This window comes from Melospiza georgiana, chromosome 3 (genome assembly GCF_028018845.1).
Source record: "Melospiza georgiana isolate bMelGeo1 chromosome 3, bMelGeo1.pri, whole genome shotgun sequence".
Classification (NCBI taxonomy): domain Eukaryota; kingdom Metazoa; phylum Chordata; class Aves; order Passeriformes; family Passerellidae; genus Melospiza; species Melospiza georgiana.
Window position 1 is genome coordinate 3,426,101 of NC_080432.1, and position 21,444 is coordinate 3,447,544.

Below are 21,444 nucleotides of genomic sequence, written 5' to 3' on the forward strand. Positions count from 1 at the left end.
TTTTTCTCAGCTGTCATTTCTTTTACAGCAGCAATTTCCCCACAAGTTACAAGCCCTCAGCTGATAAAACTCCAGTGCTCCCTTGGTGACAACTGAGTATCAAAGTACAGCCCAGTGTGACAGACCTGGGGGAAGAATATTAACCAGAGGGACAGCTGAGAGTCTGTAAATTCACCTTGAAGGGAGTGGTGGCACAGCCCTGGGCTGCAGGCACGTGTTCCAGGGCCCTGGTGCATCCTCAGGGATGCTGGGGACAGGTCCTGGCTGCTCTCTGCTCAGGGTGGAAGCACCTTCCCCATCCCAAGGGCAGCTGTCACCAGCAGGGCCACAGGACAGGGCTGGCAGTGACCACACCTGCACAAGGGAGGGGATTCTGTCCCTCTCAGGTGAGACCCCACCTGCAGAGCTGCCTCCACTATCAGGAGGATGTGGAGCTGCTCAGAGAGCCCAGAGGAGGCCACAGAGATGCTCCAAGGGCTGGAGCCCCTCTGCTCTGGAGCCAGGCTGGAGGAACTGGGGGTGTTCCCCTGGAGAAGGATCCAGGGAGAGCTCAGAGCCCCTTCCAGGGCCTAAAGGGGCTCCAGGAGAGCTGGAGAGGGACTGGGGACAAGGCATGGAGGGACAGGACACAGGGAATGGCTGCCCACTGCCAGAAGGCAGGGATAAGGTGGGTTATTAGGAGGAAATCCTTCCCTTTGGGGGTGGTGAGGCCCTGGCACAGGGTGCCCACAGAAGCTGTGGCTGTCCCTGGATCCCTGCAAGTGTCCAAGTCCAGGCTGGACAGGGCTTGGATCAACCTGGGACAGTGGAAGGTGTCCCTGCCCATGGCAGGGGGTAGCACTGGATGATCTTTAAGGTCCCTCCCAACCCAAACCATTCTCTGAAGACCGAAGGGCCTCACTTGGCTTCCACCCCAACCAATCTGAGGTGGCAGATGCAACCAAGAGCCAGGAGCCAGGACACTGGAGAAATCATTTATTGGCACAGGTGTTCCAGCCAAATACAGCACAGCTCTGCCTCACTGGTGCCTGAGCAAGCAGAGGTAAGGGGCTATTTTACAGTGCATGGAGAGCCTGCTTCACACATCTCTGACCCATAGCCTCAGGTCACTAATAGATTTTGTGCTTTAAAATTAAAAAAAAAAGCTCTTTGCTATATTAGTGTATTGGCAAATCACATGATTCCTCCTGTACACAACCTATTACCTCCCCTCAGTAACAAAAATAAGGGTTTTTACCTTCCCTAATGTCAAGAAAAAAATGCTTTAGTTGTGTCAAATTTACTGAGACACCACCAAGCATCTGCTTGAGCTCCCTGCAGCAGACTTGGGAACCATCCCTCAGCTCAGCATCCAGCACCTGCAGCCCCAAAGCACCCCAAATTTGGGCACTGCACCCTTGCCCAGGCATGACCTGCACACACCAAGCTGCTCGGCCATGCAGGAGAAGGGCTTTGCTCTTTCCCAGCTCCCTCCCAGATGCTTGCAGGATATTTGATCAGAGGCTCATGGAGCTCCAGCCAGGCCCTTCCCCAGCATCAATAACCCCAGACTACGGCAGATAAAAAAGTCAGTGAACAGCTGAGGAAGAAGTGGTTTGAGAAGCCAGGAGGATGGAGCAGAGCAGGCGATGCACGAGGGACTTGGTGCAGGCAGCTCTGGCCAGAGCCACCCCCACAGCAAGTTCATCAGTAGTTTGCTCATTAATAGGTCTAAAATTAGCCAAATCAAGGCACACACTCACAGGAAATTATTCCCTGCTTGTTTTGGGTGCTAACAGTCAGATCAACCCATCTGGGGGAGCACAAATCCCCCGTGGCCATGGCTTTCCTGCAGCATCCACCTCTGCTGCCCCACCAAGTCCCTAATCCCAGCACAAAGCTGCTGCTTCCGGCCCTCCCAGTGGCAAACTGGGCTGGAAGGGGTCCAGGCTAACCAAATTCCAAGAGGAATTTGGTTCTCCAGCAGTCCTCTGAGCAGGGAATGCCCAGTGTCCTGCTGTGACCCATCAGAAGGAGGAGCTTGGCAGAAAGCAGCTCCACCTCCAGCCCCAACATACAAATTTAAAAACAAAAACCCAAAAATTTTAAAAAGAAAAAAAAAAAAAAAAAAAACAGGAACAAAAATTGGAAAGGAAAAAAAAAAAAGATAAAAAGCTTTAATAAAGTAACCTGAACTAGAGTCTCTTTTAGAAGGGAGGGTCTCTGCACCCAACCCACTATCAGTTAAAAGCATCAGGGACTCAGGATTATTTGTGGTTTGATTGGAGTTACATCCTCTTCCAGTACTGCTCCGTCCTGGGGATGCCAGCCACAACCTCGGACTCAATGCCACAGTGGTCCTCTCCTCGAAGGATCTTGAAGAAACCTGGGAGAACACACAAAAAAAAATCATCCTCTCCATCCATCCCAGGGGAATGGGGCAGGAAATGGGGTGGGAATTGCTGGTGGAGGGGAATGGGGTGGACAAATGGGGGCGGGAAGTGCTGGTGGAAGGGAATGGGGTAGGAATTGCCAGTAGAGGGGAATGGAGTGGGGAAATGGGGTGGGAATTGTGAGTGGAAGGGAATGGGGTAGGGAAATGGGGTGGGAATTGCGGGTGGAAGGGAATGGGGTAGGGAAATGGGGTGGGAATTGCGGGTGGAGGGGAATGGGGTAGGGAAATGGGGTGGGAATTGCGGGTGGAAGGGAATGGGGTAGGGAGATGGGGCAGGGAAGGTTCCCTGAGGCTCTCACCGTTCTCCCCCCAGTCGGTGTTCCAGGAATTGGCCACCAGCCAGTAGGGAGTGTCGTTCTCCACGCCCCAGCCCAGGATTCGGATGGCGTGGCCTCCCACCTGCTCCCCAGACACGTGCTGGTAGACCCCTGCAAGGGGAAAAACACCCCAAAATGTCAACAGGGCACTGCCTGTCCACACCACAGAGTGCTCACAGCCTGGTGGCACAAAGCCCAGAGTGGCTGAGATTAATAATATATACAAAATTTTTTAAAAATTTATATTATAAATAATAAAATTTATTATAAAATTATATCATTATCATAAAATTATAAACAATAACATATAATATAACATATATAATTATTATGAAATTATAAACAATAACATATAAAATATATAATTAATACAATTTATTATAAGATTATATAATTATTTAGTATTATTAATTTTGGTTAAACGTGAACCTGAAACTTAGTGCAGAGGAGGAAGGAGGAAGGAGTTCTGCATGGGGAGATAGCAACAGGACAGAAGGGAAAGGTTTTAAACTAAAAGATGGGAGATTTAGGTTGGGTGTTAAGAGGAAATTCTTCCCTGGGAGGGTGGGGAGGCCCTGGCACAGGGTGCCCAGAGAAGCTGTGGCTGCCCCTGGATCCCTGGAAGTGTTCAAGGCCAGGCTGGATGGGGCTTGGATCACCTTGGGATAGTGGAAGGTGTCCCTGCCCATGGCAGGGATTGGAATGAGAAGATTTTTTAATCATTATTTTCCCACCCAAACCATTCCATGATTCTATGACTGATGCTCAGAGCACACAGGACACCCAGAGACATTCCCCAAGGGGCTCAAAGCCAGTTCACAGCAAGAGTTTTGAGGTCCTAAAATCTGAGCTGCTGCTGCCAGCTGGAATTTGGGGTGCTTCCCATTAGGGCTGATCCAATCCCAAGAACTGATTCCTCTTGCTATGGGCACAGGAGGTGGCACCTGCCCATGTCTTTGCCACAGCAGATACTCAGGTGTATGGTTGAGATCTCCAAGACTGGAGAAGACAGACCAGGGCCACAAAAGAGGGACCCCAGGTTGAAACTCTCCCCCCACAGCCCCAGTGGTGCTGCTCACCAGATTTGTACATCAGGAAATCCTCGTAGACAATGAAGGCTCCTTCCACTGGGCCGTTCTTGTAGATCTCAGCCATGATTTCCTTCTCACTGCGAGGGACTCCGTAGGATGTGATGCCTAAAAGGAAAAGAATTCCCACCATTAGGATGGGCCACACAGGATGGCTCAGTGTGACCCTGCAGGAGGCCTCTTGCACTTAAATTCAGGTTAAATCCAAACCCAGCAGCTCCAGAGGGACTGACACAGCCAAGCATGAAAAGGGGGCTCCAGCCACCCCTCTTCTAGAAGGAATTATTTAATCTGAGTCCTATTCTGTTCCCAAAGACCTATTCCAGACAACTTTAGTGGGAAGGGACATTTTCCCCTTGTACATTCTCCTTTTCAAAACCCAAAACACTCAAGGTGAAGACAAATCTCCAAGAAACAGCCGGATTATCCTAAATGTGCAGGGCTGCCAAGGAGACTTGGAGGTGGCTTTGACACCACACTCCTCAAGCCATCCACGTGCACCTCAAGGCCTCCAACCAGTTCCACCAGTTCCCCCTTCCCAGCTGAGCCTCAGCAAACACAAATTGTGCATCTGCCACACTCAGCTTTGCTCCAGGACCACCAGGGACAGGGCACAGGAGAAAAACCCACCAGGAACTGTGGTGGTGTTCACAGGGGTCTTAGGATGAGGGAAGAGATGAGAATGTTGACTCCATGTTTCAGAAGGCTTGAGTTATTATTTTATGATATATATTAAAGCTATACTAAAAGAATAGAGGAAAGGATTTAATCAGAAGGCTGGATAAGAATAGAAAAGGAATGATAACAAGGAATGTCTCAGTTTGTGACTGAAACAGTCTGGACCGCTGGGCTGTGATTGGACATTTATTACAAACAACCACATGAGACCAATCACAGATCCACCTGTTGCATTCCACAGCAGCAGATAATCACTGTTTACATTTTGTTCCTGAGGCCTCTCAGCTTCTCAGGAGGAAAAATCCCAAGGAAAGGATTTTTCATAAAACACGTCTGTGACAAGGAACGGGTTCAATCCTGCCCACCCCTCCCAGGTACCACGAGGAGCAGCTCTGGAGCCCACCTCCCTTACCATAGTGCTTGTCCTCCTTGTATGAGGGTGAGTAGCCAGGCTCACAGTGCCTGCTGCACCTGGGGGTGCCCCCTCCTTCCCCAGTGCAGGGGGGCCGGGTGCCGTTCACGTGGTGCTCGCACGGTGGGATGGAGTAGGGCCGGCAGCCTGTGCAGGACAGAGGTGACATCAACTGGTTGTCCCCAAAGATCCCGACAGCCATGCTGGAGAAGGGACCAGAAGCCCCAGGAACCCCACAAATCACTGGGGTGCAGGTCTTCCTTCCATGAGCAACATGTTTCCCAACAAACCCGCTTCCCATCACCTCCCTCTCTAAATAGTGACGGAAAAGGTGGAAACGTGAACCAGCTGATGGTCATGACAGGGGGAGGCAGAAGGTTCCAGTCTGGAAGTCAGGACCTCATCCAAAGTGCAGTGAACTGGTTCAAACCCAGCAACAACACAAAATTCACAGCCTGATTCATTCCTGCCATGGAAACAGGAGCCTTGGGGGTGTGTTGAGGGCTGGTGTTGGGCTGGCAGCCTGTCCATGACAGAGGTGACATCAAATGGTTGTCCCCAGAGATCCTGACAGCCACGCTGGAGAAAGCAGCAGAAGCCCCAGGAAAGAGACTTTTTGCCCCAGGAAGCTCTCATATTAGTGGAGTGCAGGAAGTCTTCCGTCCATAAGCAACGTTTCCCCCCAGAGCTGCTTCCCACCACCTCCCTCTCCAAATGGTGATGGAAAAGGTGGAAACGTAAACTAGCTGATGGTCATGACAGGGGGAGGCAGAGGGTTCCAGTCTGGAAGTTATTTTTTGAAGGAGGAACACGTCAGGATCTCATCCAAAGTATAGTGAACTGGTTCAAAACCAGCAACAACACAAAACCAGCAACTGATTCATTCCTGCTATGGAAACAGGAGCCTTGGTGGGTGTGTTGAGGGATGGAGTAGGGCCAGCAGCCTGTCCAAGACAGAGGTGACATCAAATGGTTGTCCCAGAAGATCCCAAGAGCCATGCTGGAGAAGGCACCAGAAACCCAAGGAAAGAGCCTTTTTGCTCCAGGAGCCTCCAAAATTAATGGGTTGCAGGAGGTTTTCCTTCCATGAGCAACGTGTTTCCCATCAAACCTGCTTCCCACCACCTCCCTCTCCAAAATGGTGATGGAAAAGGTGGAAACATGAACCAGCTGATGGTCATGACAGGGGGTTCCAGTCTGGAAGTTATTTTTTGAAAGGGGAACACATCAGGAACACTCCTGACCTCATTCCAAGTGCAGGGATCTGGTTCAAAACCAGCAACAGCACAAAATTCACAGCCTGATTAATTCCTGCTATGGAAACAGGAGCCTTGGGGGTGTGTTGAGGGCTCCTGGCTCCCTTCCCAGATGGCCTCCTGCCTCTGGGTGCTGCTCAAGGACCTTTGTCCCAAAGGAAGGAGCCATGGGGGCAGGGGCAGCCAGCTGGGACTGCAGAGGTGTTTGAACTGAAGGAGGGAGCAGCCACAAGGATTCAGACCAGGAGAGAAGGGTCCCAAAACCCATGAACTTTAAGCAAGCAGAGCTGCTCCTCCCTGCTTCCCCAAGGGAATCAGCCAGGACTTACCCACGTGGGAATCGTAGAGACCCCCGGACACGAGGCCCCTCTCCGTCCAGTACCTCCAAGCACCAGAGGGATAACCACCATTGCACCTGGGGGGAGAGGCACCAGCTCCAGCCCCAGCCATCCCATTCTGGGAGAGGCAAGGGAATGGAGCCAGCCTGGGATGGTTCAAAGAAAGGTTGGGGCATATTAAACCTTTTTCTAGTCTGCTCTTTTCTTCCCCAGGATCTGCCTTGAGACACCAAGGCCTCAGGCAAGGAGGTAAGAGCATCCAAATCCCAAAGTGCCTCATTACCAGGTCCCTGAGCTGGTAGCAGCAGGGAGGACTTGGAGACCCAACTCCCTACCCTGTGCTCAACAACTGGGAAAGCCACAGGCAAAAGGCTTGTGCCTGAAAACCAAGGATCTGGCACTAAGAAAAGACCCTTCCTTGGGCTTTGGCAGCTGCCAGCTCTGTGCTGGAGAGCATCATTAAGTGCTTGCAGCCATCAGCACCCACTATGCTGGGGGCAGGATGTGTCCCAGCCCCCGGAATGACCTTTATGTGATTTATGTTCCCACCCAACTCCCTCATCCACAGCACAAACCTCTGGAGGAGCTCTGTGCTCCTAAAGGAGGAGGTAACAAAGGCACCTCCAGGGTCTGCCCCTGCTCCTCCCAACCACCTCCCAGGAGCACAAGGACCAGGAGCAGCTCACCCCATGCCGCACTCGAAGCCACAGCACGACAGCAGGTCCTCAGCTGAGACCTCCACGCTGACCTTGGCGTTGGTGTGGACACAGATCCGGTCTGAAATCGCTTCCACGGCGCCAAAAGCCTGAGGGCAACCACAAAACATACATTAGGGCTCAGCCAGGGGAGAGAAACCAGGAAACCTCCTGGAAATGAGAGCAGCAAGCACGGCCTGGCTGGGAGAAGGCACCCAGGAGCTCAGACATTGCAGGATCTCAGTGTACTCTCACTAAGGGCCACAAAGATGCTCCAAGGGCTGGAGCCCCTCTGCTCTGGAGCCAGGCTGGGAGAGCTGGGGGTGCTCACCTGGAGAAGAGAAGGATCCAGGGAGGCCTCAGAGCCCCTTCCAGGGCCTAAAGGGGCTCCAGGAGAGCTGGAGAGGGACTGGGGACAAGGGATGGAGGGACAGGACACAGGGAATGGCTTCCCAGTGCCAGAGGGCAGGGATGGATGGGATATTGGGAAGGAATCCTTCCCTGTGAGGGTGAGGAGGCCCTGGCAGAGGTTGCCCAGAGAAGCTGTGGCTGCCCCTGGATCCCTGGAAGTGTCAAGGCCAGGTTGGACAGGGCTTGGAGCAACCTGGGACAGTGGGAGTTGTCCCTGTCCATGGCAGGGGGTTCAGCAGCAAATACAAAGGTCTGGGTTAGTAAATTTTATGAACACAACACTAAAGTTCCCCTTTCCTCACCCAGCAGGAGCCACAGGAGCCCTGGTCTCTGATCTCACTGATGGTGGGGCAGTTGGGCCACTGCGTCCGCGAGTCGAAGTTATCGGGCAGCTCCACATCTGCAGCAAAATCCACCCTGAGAGGAGAGGGAAACCCTGTCTCAGGAACACCAGTGAACCATGACAGGGTGCACTCTCCAGCCTCCCCTGAAGGTGGCCTGGAGGATGTTTGTGTTATTTGCTCACGCAAGGAGCACAAATACTTATGCTGTCCTCAGAGCAGGTCAGCAGCTCCCCTAGAGTGTTCATTTTCAAGGAGAACAAACTGCACAACTGGCCAAGAGTCTGGCAGGACACAGGATGGATTTTCCCCTCATGTGTGCTTAATCCCATGAACAGTGTCCACCCCACCAGGAGAGTCCCTCACCCACTCCAGTTGCTCATGAAGGATGCACAGAACTTTTACTGGAGCTTCACCTTCCCCTCCCTGCACTCACCTCTCAGGGAGCTTGGGCCCACCCAGGAAGGTGCCACAGAGCTTCTTCACATAGCTCATGTCAGCATTGTGGAAGTTGTGCCCTGCCTGGGGAGAGACACACACAGAATTGGGACAGGACTCTCCAGAGCCACCAAGAGCATCTCTGCGATCACAGCTTGGTGCTCCAGAGCTCCCTGAACCCCAGCCAGAGTCTGACACTTGCTGCAAAGCCCAGGGGCCAGGAGCCAAGCACCTACAGACACAGAACACAGCTCAGGATCAGTTAATCAGGACTAGTAAGGTCCAGCTCAAGGCTCTGGACACAGCAAACTGGCCAAGGAGGGTCAGGTCACAAATAACTGGACATTCCCTGCTTGTTTCCAGCCTCCTTTTACATAATTCCATCTCCTCCTCTACTTCTCAGTGTGTCCAACAGAGGTTTGACAAAGCTGTCAAAGTAGTGTTCATGGTTCAAACAAGAAGGGGAGGAGATGTTGGAACCTTGCATGCTGAGAGTTTCTGTGCTGACAGATCTGCCTCCCAGGAGAACACTGCATTTGACCTGAGGCTGTGGAGGAAGCTTCCAAAATGGAATGATAGAACTGAGATTATGGGTGTGGAGTTTGATTATGAGTGTGAAGTTTGATTACAAGTGTGTAATATCATGTGGTGGAAAACTTGGGGGTTTAGTGTTTTAAAATATAATAACTATTATTATTATTAGTATTAGTATTAGTATTATTAGTATTATTAGTATTATATTAATATGTGAAGCAAGATAGAGGTTTTAAGGCAGAGGCTAATCCTTCTTCTTCACTTTCCTCTTCATGGGTTTGAGTAGTATTTTGTAATTAGAGAGAAAAGTCCTCATTGTGGGAAACAAGTGATTAGTTACTGAGTTAAAAATGAAAATAATTTAACTGTCATTTCTTAATTAGATAGTTTTTCCTTTAAAGACCTTAAAGAGAAAGATACAAGGCCATTTTGTAGCTTGTTGATGAAATGCTGTAGAACACACAGCTTGGGAGACTGTGACATAGAAAAGAAATAATAAACATCTGAGTCCGAACACAAAATACCATCTCGAGCACTTATCTCAACCTCAGTAAGAAATAAAAAGCAAAGAACCAGCAGCTCCTATTCCACAAATTCATCCTGCCCTGCTCCAAGGAGGAGCTCCACAGTTCCTGCCACTGCAGGAACCCCTGAGAGCATCACCTCATTGGAGGATCCAGCTGGGACTAAGGCTGGATCTCTGTCACCACCACGGTGATGCTCCCAAATCCCAGCCACTGAATCCCACAGAGAGCATGTCAGCAACGCCTCCCCCCCAAAACAACCCCAAATCAGCCCAATACTCACCTTCCAGGTGGTGTTGAGCTTGTTTATGTGGTTGACCAGGTCATCAGAGAGGGGGGGGAAGTAAGGAATGCTGCGAGCGTTGGCGAAGGCCACCAGGACACACAGGAGGGACACGGGCGGCCACATCTTGGCTGCTGAACAGGACACCCCACCTGCAGACACATTGCAGCAGTGTTGGGACATCCCCAGGGTGAGCTCAGCTGCAGCAACACATGGGAGGATAAAATGTGTGGCTGCACCAGATCCCTGCAGATCCCCATTTGCCCCAAAGATCAGGAGAGAGACACAGGAACAGAGTAAGAACCCCCCCCCACTGCAGCTCAGGAGAAATCAGACAAGGCAACCTTGTTTGTTGACCACTGCAGGATTAGCAGCAGCAGGAAAATACCTTTTGAAGCAGATCCAAGGGATTTAGAGGGTATTAAAACCTGTGTTTACTTCCACAACAACGGAGAATAAGGAGCAGGAGAAGGAACAAGCGACATCCCATCTCCACACCAAACTTCAGGCATGGGATTTGATATAAGCCCTGCTCTTCCCTTTAAAGATACTACTCCAAATTACATTTTAGAAGACTCATTTTGGCCATCCCCATGCCCTGGGGGTGTCACAGCCACTGGTGTGACCCCCCTGTCCATTTACAGGGGGGTCAGCATGCACCAGAGCTGCCATCCTCTGCTCCTCTCCCACTGGGGCTTTTCCCCAGGGAAGTGCAGGGAATGAGGAAAGCCCCATTTTGGGGGTCAGAGACACAGAGGAAAAGCAGAAAAGAAAGGAGCACAGCCTCCCATGCAGGAGCAGCAGCACCATGCAGCCCACAGACACCCCAAGGCTCTGTGATTTCCCTGCTCTCCCCTTTAACCTAATTCACATCAAATTGCCCAACTTCAAATTTACCCCCAGCGCCAGCAGCCACTTGTTCCACGTCCTCAAGCCTGACTCAGACACAACACGAGCTCCTTTATCTCTGCAAACACACCAGGGCACCCTCCTCCTCCTCCCCCAAAGCCTCCCAGCAGCCCCACATCCACCCCAAGCCTGGTGAGCACCCCAAGCCCTCAGATCCTCCCCAGCAGAGACATTCAGGCCTTAATTCCTGCTCAGCTCAGCCAGCTGAAGGTGTAATCACCTTTGCAAGCCCGGCTTTAAACCGGACACACAGCTCCTGCTGGATGAGCAGGGCATGGGGATGGAGCCACACACACTCACACCTCCCTGCTGGCTGCTTCCACCCACTCCCAGCCAAGTTTAGCCTTTCCAGAGAAGAAAACCCAGCAGGAGTGTCCTACTTTCTGCCAGCAGTGAGCCCAGGAGGCTGCAGCTTGCTGTATAAAAGGGCTTTTTCTCCTCTTTTCCCACTCCTCCTTCCACCATTTATTTATTTTGCTCCCCCTGCTTTGTGCTTTCAGCAGGACACCCATAAAAAAAGCTGAATTTCAGCAGCACTTGGGTCTTCCCACTCCTAAATATCAGCTCTTTGAAGGGGTTTTATGCATATTTTTCAGGGGTTTCATGGGTATTTTCTTGCTTAAAGGTTTCTGCAGGCAAGGGACTTGCTGGCTGCGCTCGCCTGTTTACACAGGAGGTTACACCCAGGAAAATAAATATACACTACAATACCACTGTGCTCTTTGCCCACAACAGGCCACAGAAAGCCTGCAGGTAACCAGCCTGAGCTGAAGCACCTTTTAAATGAAAAATCTCATAAAAATAATTGAAGAAAATGCACACACACAAAAACATCAAACCCCACAACCCTCTGTACTTCCTGCAGTCAACTCGGTATTTTCCCATAGCAGAGGCAGGAGGTGTTTTTGAGGCCAGAAGTCACATGATTACACATTTTTTCTTGCAGCAGGATGTTTGTAAATCTGCTGACAGGCTGAAAACCACCCTGCCAGGCACTGATGGGCTGCTCACACCCAGCTTTTGAGGGACAGGGACGGGACGACATCTCCCAGCCTCAGGTTACCAGACCAGGCTCTCCAGGCAACCCGAAACCAACGTGAAAATAGATCCCAGCAGTTTCCCCTGGAAGAGGCAGAGTTTCAGCTCTGCTGCTTTGCATCTGCACCATGGACATGGCCCAGGGCCAGCAAACCCAGCAAAGCAACTAGCTGGGAGCCAGATGGCTCTTGAGGCAAAAAAAAAAAAAAAAAAAACCACTCAAAAAAACTCCTCTTGTGGGCATGGAGCCTCCCTGTGGGTCATGAGAGAGCTGGGGGTGTTCAGCCTGGAGAGGAGAAGGCTCCAGAGAGACCTCAGAGCCCTTTCCAGGGCCTAAAGGGGCTCCAGGAGAGCTGGAGAGGGACTGGGCATAAGGGATGGAGGGACAGGACACAGGGAATGGCTCCCACTGCCAGAGGGCAGGGATGGATGGGATATTGGGAAGGAATCCTTCCCTGTGAGGGAACAAGTTGCCCCAAGAGATGGGGGATGCCCCATCCCAAAAAACATTCAGTGTCAGGTTGGACAGGGCTCTGAGCAACCTGATATACAGTTAAAATACATAGTTAAAGATGTCCCTGCCCATGGCAGAGAGGTTGGAATTAAATTTTTTAAACATCCCTTCCACCCCAAACCTTTCTATTATTCTACGAGGTCTCCAATGGGAAGTTTAGAGTGGTGGGAGCTGACAGCCAAGATCAGGTGTCTGGAAAAGGGAAATCTTCACCCACGTGGGATTTCTTCCTCCCTAACCCCCCCTTCTCCCTGGCTTTATCCTGTGTACAGCAGGGCTATAAATAGGGCACAGGCACGGGACTGGCAGGACGGATTCCCACCGGCCATGGGTCACATGCAGCACAACCACAACAACCCCACAGACCCTACAGTGACAAAAAGCTGCTGCTTTCCTCCCTCAGCCCCTCTGCCCCAGCTGATCTGAGCAGCAAAACTTCCCCGGCAGCGTTATCACACTGTGCTTCCCCCAGCACCGCTATCTCCTCCTCACACTCAAACCTCAGGGCCGTTCAAACCCCACAGCAGCAGCCCCAAAAAACCAAAATTGCATCACAGCTGCTGCAGCCCAACATCTGCCCCCTAATTCATGCACAGCAAACAGGGCAGAGGAGCTTCCCCAGGAACGCCAGCAGATCCTTTCCCTTTGCACCCCACAACACCTCCAGAGGTGCCTCAGCTTCAGGATAACCCTGGCTGAGGTTGATCCTCACACAGCTCCCATCCCAGCAGCCTGGAAACAGAAATAAGGGGTCAGCTTCACCCTGCAGGATTCCCCAGGTGGCAGCAGGATGTTTGGGGCCCGTAAAGAGCCCCTCATGTCCCCCCATCTTCCCTTGGACTGAGAGCAGGGAATACTTTGAGCTCCAAAGCATCTGCTCGTGCCACTTCTTGAAGGATGAGCAAGCAATAAACAAGAAATAAACACCCACCACCACACCTGCCCCTGGGTGGGACAGGACACTCAGGATTCAGCCAGCTGGTCGCTCAGAAAGAGGAAATTTGGGGCAGCTGAGTGTCCCAGCGAGGAGGAGGCAGCGAGGCCGAAGGCTCTGCAGAGAGGAGCTGCTCAGAGCAGCTGCAGCCTGCGAGGGAGGAGGAGAGCAGCCCCAGGGCTGTGGCTGTGCTGGTGCTGCAGCATCCACCCACAGCCCTCTGTGCTGCCGCAGAGGAGGAGGAGACACCAGCCCAGAGCCATCCCCATCCCTCCTGAGCAGATCGGGCAGCCAGGGCAGCTCCCCTAAACTGATACATCATCGTCATCATCATCATCATCATTAAAAATGTTAACAATTCCAATTGCAATAAACAGAAGTTCTTTAGCCTTTCTGGTTTTGTAATGAAAGGATGAAGTTGTCATTATCTGCTATTATTATTATTATTATTATTATTATTATTATTATTATTATTATTATTATTAAAAATGTTAACAATTCCAATTGCAATAAACAGAAGTTTTTTAACCTTTTTGGTTTTGTAATGAAAGGGTGAAGTTGTCATTATCTGCTATGATTATTATCATCATCATCATATATGTTTTTAAATTCCTTTATTTTTTTTTTACAGTATCAACTGTTCTCTCCTGGACAGAGCTCTTTGATAATCAAATCCTGTCAGAAACCCAGGATATCTCTCTGGCTGTCTTGGATGGCTCGAGCCCTGCCCAGGGGGCTCAGAGACCCTGGCACAGACACCTGTGCCTTTGATTTTGACCCATGGAGCAAATTATCACCTTTCTATGAAGAATTACAAGTCAAGAGAGTTTAAGTAGAATAATAGTTAGTTTGTCACGAGGTGAAAAATAGATTTTTGGTGTTTTAGAATGGGGGCTCCGGGTCCCAAGATGGAGCAATTTGGGCGTACCCTGTCCTTCTTCTTCTCAGCCTCCATGTTCTGGGTGATGCTGGCACTTTTGGATTGGTTTAAGGTAGAAACTCCCTGTCTAACATAGGTGTTAGGTATTGGGAAGTTATGGTAAATAATGTATGTGTAGTTTTTAGTATAAAAGAAACACAAGGGCAGGCCGTGTGTCTCAACCTGACCTGCCAGACAGACCTCAGCAGGCCAGAGAAAGAATGTTATAAATAAGAAACAATAAACAACCTTGAGAATGAGAACAGAAGAATCCTGACTCCTTCAACACTGGGAAAAAGAGACTTGTACCTATCTCAAGAGTCACTCTGACCAGCAGAGATCCTGATATCCCAGCCCTCAGCAGGATCCCACATCACCCTCCAGCAGCCAAGGCTGACACACATTCAGCGCCCACAGCAGCAAATCCCTTCACCTTTGCACCACAAAGCTCTCCTACCCCAAAACAAAGCCCACAAGTCCCACTTAACTTTATTCAAGGAAAAAAAGCACCAACCCAACCCCCAAACCGGCTGTTCAGAGCCCAGCTCACATGACTCAGCCCAGGCAGGTCCGACCACAGATAAGTCACAGCCCCGAAGCATCTCCCAGCTCCTGCTGCAGTGTCTGGGCCAACCCCCTGCAGGCACAGACTGAGGCATCCACACCTTCTCCAAGGAGGCACCCACACCTTCCCTCTCCAAGGATCCATCCACACCTCCTTTCTCCAAGGAGCCATCCACACCTTCACCTTCTCCAAGGAGCCATCCACACCTTCCTTCTCCTTGGAGGCACCCACACCTTCTTTCTCCAAGGGGACACCCACACCTTCTTTCTCCAAGGAGCCATCCACACCTTCCCTCTCCAAGGATCCATCCACACCTCCTTTCTCCAAGGAGCCATCCACACCTTCCTTCTCCAAGGAGCCATCCACACCTTCCTTCTCCAAGGAAGCACCCACACCTTCCTTCTCCAAGGAGCCATCCACACCTTCACCTTCTCCAAGGAGCCATCCACACCTTCTTTCTCCAAGGAGCCATCCACACCTTCCTTCTCCTTGGAGGCACCCACACCTTCTCCAAGGAGCCATCCACACCTTCACCTTCTCCAAGGAGCCATCCACACCTTCCTTCTCCTTGGAGGCACCTACACCTTCCTTCTCCAAGGGGACACCCACATCTTCTCCAAGGAGCAATCCACACATTCCTTCTCCAAGGGGGCATCCACACCTTCCTTCTCCAAGGAGCCATTCACACCTTCTCCAAGGCTCTGGGAAGGTAAAAGCTGTCCCACCCTCCCTTCCACAACACCCCCCAGCCCTCCAGCGATGCTCAGCACAGCCCAAATCATGTGTCCTGCTCAGCACCAGCCCTTAGCCCGGGCCCAGCTCTGTCCTTTGTTCTCTTTGCCAGGGCTTGTGACTCCCAGCCACAACAAAGCCAGCCCAGAAAGGCTCAGCTGCAGCTCCAGATCCAGCTCAGCCTGCTGCGTCACCAGGTGAGCTCGGCAGCACCAAACCTGCATTCATTACAGCTCTCTCTGCATTACCAGAGCTGGAATTGTATTTTCATCGAGAAATAAAAAACAACATGACGTGCTCCTCCCTGTGTTTATTCCCTTTTAGCAAAGCCAGATCGCTAACACAGGTCAGGTAACAGAATCCTAGGGAGGTTTGGGTTGGAAGAGATCCTAAAGGTCATCTAATTTCAACCCTACTAGACCGGGCTGTTCTGTATCTGACAAAATAATTCCCTCCTGAGACAAGCTGCAGCACTCACCTCTGCAGCTTACATGCACAGAAAGCACAAGATTCCTCCCAAATGAAGCTGCACTGATTTTTCTTTTTTTTTTCTTCCTGTTATTCTTACAAACCAATCCCTAAACCAGAGTCTTGCACAAGCCCCAGACACCCCGTGCTCAGGCAAGACAGGAGATTTCGAGGGAAATGCCGAAGGAAGCGATCTTTGCTACATCACCGTGCCCTCACAGCATCCCTGGGAGTGGGATACGGGGATGAGGGATTTATTCCAGGCCGGAGGAGCCCATGGCAGCTTTTCCATCGCCATTCCCAAGCCATGGTCCTGTCCAAACCCAGGCTGGGTTTGCATCACGGGATGCTCCCGGCGTGCCAAACCGAGCTCGGCGTCAGCTGACGAGCAGGGCTGCGCTGTTTTTCCTGTCTCTACCATGAAAACAAGGCTTCCTCTCTCCTCCCGTGACCTTCCTTGAAGGTTTTGATGCCTTCCGAGCGCTCATTTTCCCTGCCACAACCTCCGCCGCAGCGCAACCCCCTCGCTCACCCCGCATTGCGCATCCCGGACAAAAATCCCCCAAAAACGCCGCTGGAAAAAGCGGGGGACGCTGCTGCTGCTGCTGTCCCTGCGGGTGTTCCGCGGCCCTCACGGAGCCCTGTAAGGATGTGCCCCATTTTCCGTGCCCCCTGTCCCTGAGCATCCCCTCCCTTACCGCTCCTGCCGCCCCTTGTGCGCGTCCCCGGCTCTCAGCGGCGCTCACGGCCCCGCTCGGTGATCGCGGCCGGGGCAGCTCCCGGAGGCTGAGTCATCCCCGCCGGCCCGCCCCCGGTGTGACAGCATCCTGCCCGCCCCGAGAGCCCGCCTCCCTCCTGCTTCCATCCATCCCGGCTTCCATCCATCCCTGCCTGCTTCCATCCATCCCTGCCTGCTTCCATCCCTCCCTCCCTGCTTCCATCCATCCATCCATCCATCCATCCATCCATCCATCCATCCATCCATCCATCCATCCATCCATCCATCCATCCATCCATCCCTGCTTCCATCCATTCATCCCTGCTTCCTCCATCCCTGCTTCCAGCCATCCCTGCCTGCTTCCATCCCTCCCTCCCTGCTTCCAGCCATCCCTCCCTGCTTCCATCCTTCCATCCCTGCTTCCATCCATCCCTCCTTCCAGCCATCCCTCAGTGCTTCCCTCCATCCCTCCCCGCTTCCAGCCATCCATCCTTGCTTCCATCCATTCCTCCATCTAGCCCTGATCCCGGCTCCATCGCTGCTCCTCTCTTTCCTCCCTTCTTTCCTCCCCTCCTTCATCCTGCCTGCTTCCCCTCTTCCCTTCTTCTTCCCCTCCTTCCTCCTCTCCTTCCTCCCCTCCTTCCTCCTGCCTGCTCCCCTTCTGCCTCCATCCCTGCCCCTCTTCCTGCAGTTTCCACCATCCTGCCTGCGTCCCTGCTCTGCCTCCATCCCTCCTCCTTCACCCCACCTGGTTTTCATACCTCCACCCTGCCTGCATCCTTCCTCAATTCCACCTCCAGCCCACCTGTATTCCTCCCCCAGCCTTCCTCGATCACACAGGTGTTCCTCCCTCTGCCATCCCATCCTTCATCCTTCCTCCTGCCTTTCTCCCTTCCTGCCATGCTCCATCCCATTTTGTTTTCATCTTTTAATCTGCCAGCATTCCTCCTCAATTCCACCTTTATCCCTGCTTAATGCCATCCACATCCTTCCTGTTTCCTTCCTCCATCCTCTCTCTGTCTCATCTAGTTTTCCTCCAGCAACCTGTCTGGATTTTTCCTGAATCCCACCTTTGTTATCCCATCTCCATCCTGCCTCTATACCTTTTCCTTTCCCTTTCTCTCCTCCAGCTGGCCTCTCTCCTACCTGGTTTTCCTCCTCCAACCTGCCTGTATCCTTCCTAAACCCTCCTGCATCCCACACCCATCCCTTTTCCACTCCATCTGCATCACACAGGCTGCCCAGAGAAGCTGTGGCTGTCCCTGGATCCCTGGAAGTGTCCAAGGCCAGGCTGGATGGGGCTTGGAACAACCTGGGATAGTGGAAGGTGTCCCTGCCCATGGCAGGGAGTGGAATGAGATGACCTTTAAGGTCCCTTCCAACCCAAACCATTCTGGGGTTCTGTGATCCTCCTGCTTCCCTCCTCCAGCCTGCCTCCATCCCATCTAATTTTCCTACTCCATCCTCCTTGCACCCCAACACTATCCTGTCTCCATTCCATCTCTGTGCTGCCAGCATCCCTTGAAGTTTTCATCTGGAAATGCAAAAATATTTCCCCATGTTGCTGTGCTGACTGACTCTTTTCCCCTCATTTTGGCCAATTTTCAGGAATATGAACAACAGAAAAATCATCTCAGGAACCAGTTTCAAGCCCTGTTCTAAACCACAGTGACACTAAAACTTATCTATAATGATAAAAACCATTTTTTAAAATTATTATTTTCTCACCCTTCTCTGTGAGGAGGAGGTAAAAGCTATACTCCCCACCATTCTCAGAAATGAAAAGACTATGTGGCCTGGAACAACAAATAATCAGTAATCAAAAACCAGTGAGCATATTCCTTTTTTCCCCATTTCCTTTGATATCAATCAATCTTTGGTCATACTCACATTTTAAAGATTGATTTTGGTTTGAGAAGATTTCCTAGTGAAGTGATGAGAAAAATCAGAATAACATTTAATACACTTGACTGCACAACTCAGTATTTGGGCAGTAAAATTGGAGATGTTTTTGATGTGTTTAAATGTTTTTATTCTTCAGTGCTCTGTGTGCAATGGCCCTTGGACCACTGCATGCCTTTGCATGTAATATTTAACCACCCCTTCACTATGTTTTTATTTGTGCTTTAACAATTAAAATATTTTTTTAAAAAATCACTTGCAATTTGCCTAACTTCCCTCTGACTCCACAGGATTTCTTCGCTCTCCTTGTGAAGGTTGATTTCAGTTTTCCACGTTGTCTGTGAGGTTTTATTGGCATAAAACCTCATAAACAAGAGAAATAACCTGGATTTTGTCCTGCCCTTTGCACAATCCAGCTCCAAAAGCCTCAGTGCCTCCAGTCAGTCAGGACATCACTTAACACTGATTTATTCCAGTAACTCAGTCAGCTCCCTCTGAACTCCTCTCACCTCTTTATTTCCAGCTAGGTTTTCACCCAGAAGTCACAAAACAATGATTTTAAACCAGTGGAGTCCCATAAACACCTTTTATTTTGCCTTGCTCTGTGCCACCAGGGGTCCCATCCTTCAGGCCCTGCTGGTGTCCTCTGTGGGTTGCTCAGGAGGGAGCAGCCACCTGTTTCTCCTGCAAATATTTGGTGTCTTTTTCAAGAAACGAAAGCATGAACTAAAACTTTGCACAGGCTGCTGACTTTCTGCCCTCTTTGGGGAAGTGTCAGAGTTGCTGCCCCTATTGCAGCTGGTTTGGACTGAGAACATGTCAGTTTTTGAGATAAGCTGATCGTTTTTGAGATAAGATGCTCCAAGGGCTGGAGCCCCTCTGCTCTGGAGCCAGGCTGGGAGAGCTGGGGGTGCTCACCTGGAGAGGAGAAGGATCCAGGGAGAGCTCAGAGCCCCTTCCAGGGCCTAAAGGGGCTCCAGGAGAGCTGGGGAGAAACTTGGGACAAGGGATGGAGGGACAGGACAAGGGGGAATGGCTATGATGGGATATTGGGAAGGAATTGTTCCCTGTGAGGGTGGGGATGCTCTGGCACAGGATGCCCAGAGGAGTTGTTGTGTCCCTGGAAGTGTCCAAGGCCAGGTTGGATGAAACCTGGGATGGTGGAAGGTGCCCCTGCCCATGGAAGAGGGTGGAATGGGATGAACTTTTAAGGTCATTCCAACCCAAATCATTCTGTGGTTCAATGCTAAGTTGTTTTTATATATCTGATGCTGAGTGCAGCCAGGAAAGTTTCCCCATTTGAGACTTCACAGAGCATTCAAAAATCCCTTGTGTGCCCAAACCAGGCATGAAACAAGCCCCCTTTTTTCTCATTGTATTTTTTTAGCATATCAGAAAAAAATGAATGGTGTTTGCTGAGGCTTTGGCCTTTGGAGCAAAATCCAACACTACAGGAACAAGATAAGGAAATGGGTCAGGAGGCCTTGGACAAACCTCTCTTATCACTGATTAAATCAGTGCTGATTGAATCATGGTGTGCCTGATTCAGCACTAACAGCAAACAGCTCTTAGGGAGGCTGCTGCAGGGCAACACCTATGAGTTTTAGAAGAAAAAAACAAGTTTTATGTAAGTTCATCTCCTACTGTAATTTTTTTATGGTCCTAATTTAGCAGGTGTGGCTTTTTTCATCTTCAGGGTTTAAAATCATCATTGCTTACAAAAAGTGTATGAAATGCATGTTTATTTAATAATCAACTAGATCTGATTTGCTTGGGGTAGTAGTGAATTGTGCTCCTCCCTGAACCCAAAGCCTGTTCAGCTGAGCTGCCAGATCTCCTTTGGGGAGTATCCACCCTGATTTTTCCTGATTCATCCCTTTCAGACGCTTTTAAACACTATAATTTCACTGCTGAAGCAACATCACAATATTTGCCTCTGAACTTCCTTTATTCCTGGCTTTATGTCCCTCTTTGAGCAGGCTTGGAGCAGCGTGGAATAATGGAAGGAATCCCTGCCCATGGCATGAAATGAAATGAGATTTAAAGTTCCTTCCAATCCAAGTATTTCTATGATTTTAAGATTTCTCTGACATGATTTTGCAGCTGACTCGTTCTCCTTGGCAGCAGTAGAGCATCTGTGAGGCCTTGATGACAATAATGATGGTTATTAATGTCTGCATCAGCTGCCAAGGTAAAATACTCACCCAGGGCAACTAAAACAGGATTTTGTAAAGCCTGAGAAATCCTTGCTGGAAGGGTTGGGCCCTGATGAAATCCTCAGCTCTCCATGGGAGCTGGGACATCCTGAGCCCCAATTCTCACCCCCCAAGCATTCAGTGTTGGCCAGTCACTGCATCCTTTCTCAATTCCGCCTCCAGCCCACCTGTATCCCTCCTCCAGCCTGCCTCTGGCCTTCCTCCATCCCACAGATGCTAAAGACTTATAAATTATCTGTAAAGCATGAAGAATTCACCAGCTGAAGAGCAGCCTCCCAGATTTACACTGGAATTACCCCGAAGGGGGGATGTGAGACCATCTCCAGGACCTGGAGCATGTGGCTTTAGAAACCTCACTGGAACATGGAGCTGTTGGCTAATTCTGAGGGATTTAGGCTTGTCTGGTGGAAGTTTGTTGAACAGATTTTTTCTGTACAGACAGAAATGAGCCTTGCTGCCTCCTTGAGCAAGAGAGGCTGTCCTGGCTGGTGGGGGCTGTGTGCTCCTGATGTGGATGGGAGATAATTTGGGGCATCAGGGGTGTCCTACAGCCCCTGAACACCCATCAGCATCACCTTTAGCCTTGTGCTGCTGATGCTGCTGAAGAGGCTGAAGGTTTCTGCTAAGTCTGGAGGATCCTGCATAATCCTCCCCCCTGCTTTCAGCAAACAGGGAGCTCTGATTCCCCGAAAATTCAGCGCAAACAGGGAACTCCGGTTACACAACGCCTCGGGCGCGGTGGCTCAGCCGGGCTGGCTCATGAGGAACCCTGTGACCACA

At 50.8% G+C, this 21,444-nt stretch overlaps 1 protein-coding gene across 2 annotated transcripts; it reads right to left on the reverse strand.

Moving 5' to 3' along the window:
- Positions 1-959: 959 nt before the first annotated feature.
- CTSB (cathepsin B) lies at positions 960-16,626 on the reverse strand. Of its 2 annotated transcripts, none has more exons than XM_058020758.1 (10): positions 16,527-16,626; positions 9,750-9,901; positions 8,407-8,492; positions 7,932-8,046; positions 7,210-7,328; positions 6,515-6,600; positions 4,930-5,076; positions 3,831-3,947; positions 2,734-2,862; positions 960-2,365 (listed from the first exon to the last, which is right to left on the reverse strand). In XM_058020758.1, exons 2-10 carry the CDS (start codon positions 9,873-9,875, stop codon positions 2,268-2,270), a joined length of 1,023 nt encoding a protein of 340 aa, XP_057876741.1. In that variant the 5' UTR covers positions 9,876-9,901; positions 16,527-16,626; the 3' UTR covers positions 960-2,267. The 2 variants fall into 2 exon arrangements, with proteins under 2 accessions (XP_057876741.1, XP_057876742.1); XM_058020759.1 differs by lacking the exon at positions 16,527-16,626 and adding an exon at positions 13,142-13,318.
- Positions 16,627-21,444: the final 4,818 nt, after the last annotated feature.